This window comes from Aplysia californica, unplaced genomic scaffold (assembly GCF_000002075.1).
Source record: "Aplysia californica isolate F4 #8 unplaced genomic scaffold, AplCal3.0 scaffold00874, whole genome shotgun sequence".
NCBI lineage: Eukaryota > Metazoa > Mollusca > Gastropoda > Aplysiida > Aplysiidae > Aplysia > Aplysia californica.
The window spans coordinates 200,362-203,273 of NW_004798144.1; the positions used below are offsets into that span (position 1 = coordinate 200,362).

Below are 2,912 nucleotides of genomic sequence, written 5' to 3' on the forward strand. Positions count from 1 at the left end.
GTGTGTGTGTGTGTGTGTGTAAGTGTGTGTGTGTGTACGCGTGCATTTTTTGCATCTTCCATCTTATTCGTTACCACAGGATCAAATTTATTATAGTAGTGCATCTCCTCTCTTATTCCACAGTTTGCAAGTTCTTCTTTTCTTGCAAAGCACACAGCAGTGAGCGCTGACCAACAATTAAAGCAGGGGAGGTTTTCGTCGGAATTGGCTTCACCGCACCACACCGCACCGCACCAAGTCAGACTGTTGGTCCCCCTCAAACAGGTGACGTGCTGACCGTGAGGCCATCAGAGGCCAAGGCGGTGTGAGTGTCAATAAAACCTGCAGTGACGGAATTTTAAGACAAGAAACTTCCGGACGCTTTGAATAATAGCAAGTTATTGATGTCATGGTTAGTAAGAGAATTGAAGCGTTGTCGGAGATAAGGAATTGTGTGAGATGGCGCATCGATGAGATTCTTTGTAGACGTTGTGGATAAGAGAAACTGTGTAACGGTGTAGCATATTATTAATAAGGATCGTTGTGAGAGTGGTACAGTATGGAATTACGATGTACTGCTTTTTCAGTTTGAATCTGATTGACTCTGTTGTTTTAAAGAGCTTTGAGACTCTGTGACCACAACAAACTAAAAAAAACCCAACTAAAAAGCCCCCAACAAAAAAAACTGTATATTTTTTCTGTTGAGTGTTTGAATCTGAGTGACTCTGTGGCTTAAAAAAAATAAAATTGAAAAGTGTGACTACAAAAAACAAAAATAAACCCAAAACAACTGTCTTGTCATGGTTGTAAAGAACTCAATGACAACGTAACCATACGACACGGTGAGATTTCATAACTAAAAGAAAAGATAAATTAATAAAGCCATCTGTTCGGAGATATGCGTTGTCGTGGTTTTCAAGAAGTGGTTGGTGATGCTCTAACGGCCTGACAAAAGCATGACATTACTACAAGCAAATTCCAGCTTGATCACCAACAATGCATCAGTAATAAACCTACCATGGAGGGATGGAGAGATGAAGACTTTGCTCTCACAAGAATGACTTTTGTATGTGCTTCTGCCAACAGCAAAGATTGTACTTGTACAATCGACTGATATTGTAATAATATTTGGCATCATCAGTTTTCGAACGCTCTGGGCTGTCCGTTTACACTTATCGTTGTCGCCAAGCAAGCGATAAACGAACAGTTCCGTACGATTGTGCACACATTTTCGAGGAAGTTTAATCGATCCTTTTTATTCTGGTTCGTCAGCAGTTTGTTTGATTTTCCTCTCAGAATTCAGCACGTGGTCCAAACCAGGACATAATTTGTTTAATAGTGCAGACATCTTCGTTTTTCGGTACTGCACGACAAGTGTTGTTGTTTGTTCTGAACATTGATGTCGCCGTAATAAACACAGTTTACTAAATTTCTTATTCTGTTAAGCCAGCCACCTGGCTTGACAACAAAACAGAACAGCTGCACCCATATCGTGAACATGCAGAGCGATTTATTGTCTCAAATCAACGGATTTTTCGGAGGAAGACAACGCCGAAAATCCGAGGACGCTCTGTCACATGACCACCATGAGAATGACGTTACAGAGAACGGCGGCGGGAACATTTTCCTCGACAGGTTTCGGAGGAAGTCAGAAACTGTCGTTGCCAACGGAAAGTCTGGCAAACCGGAAACTGTCGGGGGAAAGTCTTCCGGAATAAGCCTGGTGCGGGTTGCCAAGTTGGACTTCAGTAAGTATTAAATTCTCTTTATAAAGGGTTACATGATGTTTCACGTGTAACTGTTGTTGTTATTGTTATAGTTGTTGCTGTTGTTTTTGTTGTTGTTTTGGTGTTGTTGTTGATTATGATGATGATGATGAGGAGGAGGAGGATACGGGAGGTTGGAGGGCGCCACTGGTAGGTCCTACTCTTTTACTTTCCCTGTTATAAGTTATTCTGTCTGTCTGTCTTATTTTTCTCCCAGCACTAAAAGACCATTATTAATATTATCTTGATGTACTTCTCTTTACTCAAACAAACAAAACAGACAAACGATGATGATGGGGATAACGATGATGATGATGATGATGATGATGATGATGATGATGATGATGATGATGATGATGATGATGATGATGATGATGATGAAATATGTTGTTGTTCTTATTGTTGTTTTTGTTTTTGTTTTTGTTGTTGATGTGGTTGTTGTTGTTGTTGTTTTGTTCTTCATGCTCGTGTGGTATTCTTCTTCTTTTTCTTCTTCTTCTTCTTCTTCTTGGTGTTGTTGTTCTTTTTGTTGTTGTTCTTTTTGTTGTTGTTGAAGATGCTGTTGTTGCTGTTGTTGTTGTTGTTGTTGTTGTTGTTGTTGTTGTTGACACTCTCGATGGTTTACTTCCTAACCAACCATATCTCTTGTAATTGAGAAGGGTGGAGCTTCAGCCTCTTGATCACCACACCAGACTGAGAGACCGGCATGTAGGATGCAGAGGTTAGGCGCTTAATTGTCACACACAAAATTCTCGTATAGGCGGAATATTTATCGAGCATTTCAGTCCATCTGTTGGGACATCGTATCCCTCTCATCCCGGGTTAGCCCTGACAGACAGGGTTGAATCTCACCTCCTAAATAATCTAAATCGTGTCGATGGAGGCCATAAATGCCTAAACAAAGAAGAAAAACACGCACTTAGAGCTGACTACAGAAGAAATAGAGAAGTCCAGACCAAGCTCAGTTTCAAATCCCCTTATCCAAAGTTGTGGCATTACGTTCATTAAGCCCTTTGTCAACTGAGGCACATAAAGCAGTATACAGGCTACTAAAATAAAATAAAAATACAATTACCTAATTGAGAGTATAATTTAGTAAGAGTGTGTGTGTGTGTTTGTGTGTGTGTGTGTGTGTGTGTGTGTGTGTGTGTGTGTGTGTGTGTGTGT

The 2,912-nt window shown here is 40.4% G+C and overlaps 1 protein-coding gene and 1 long non-coding RNA gene across 2 annotated transcripts in view; both read left to right on the plus strand.

The window, feature by feature from the left end:
- Positions 1–835, plus strand: part of LOC118478718 — a 3,030-nt gene extending 2,195 nt beyond the window's left edge. Inside the window, exon 2 of the long non-coding RNA XR_004859245.1 lies at positions 124–835. This is a non-coding gene — a long non-coding RNA (uncharacterized LOC118478718). The remainder of the gene's footprint in view (positions 1–123) is intronic.
- A 642-nt stretch (positions 836–1,477) lies between these two features.
- LOC106013414 (pollen-specific leucine-rich repeat extensin-like protein 1) overlaps positions 1,478–2,912 on the plus strand; it is a 14,513-nt gene continuing 13,078 nt past the window's right edge. Inside the window, exon 1 of the mRNA XM_013089100.1 lies at positions 1,478–1,727. Within this exon, the coding sequence (XP_012944554.1) occupies positions 1,478–1,727 (250 nt within the window). The remainder of the gene's footprint in view (positions 1,728–2,912) is intronic.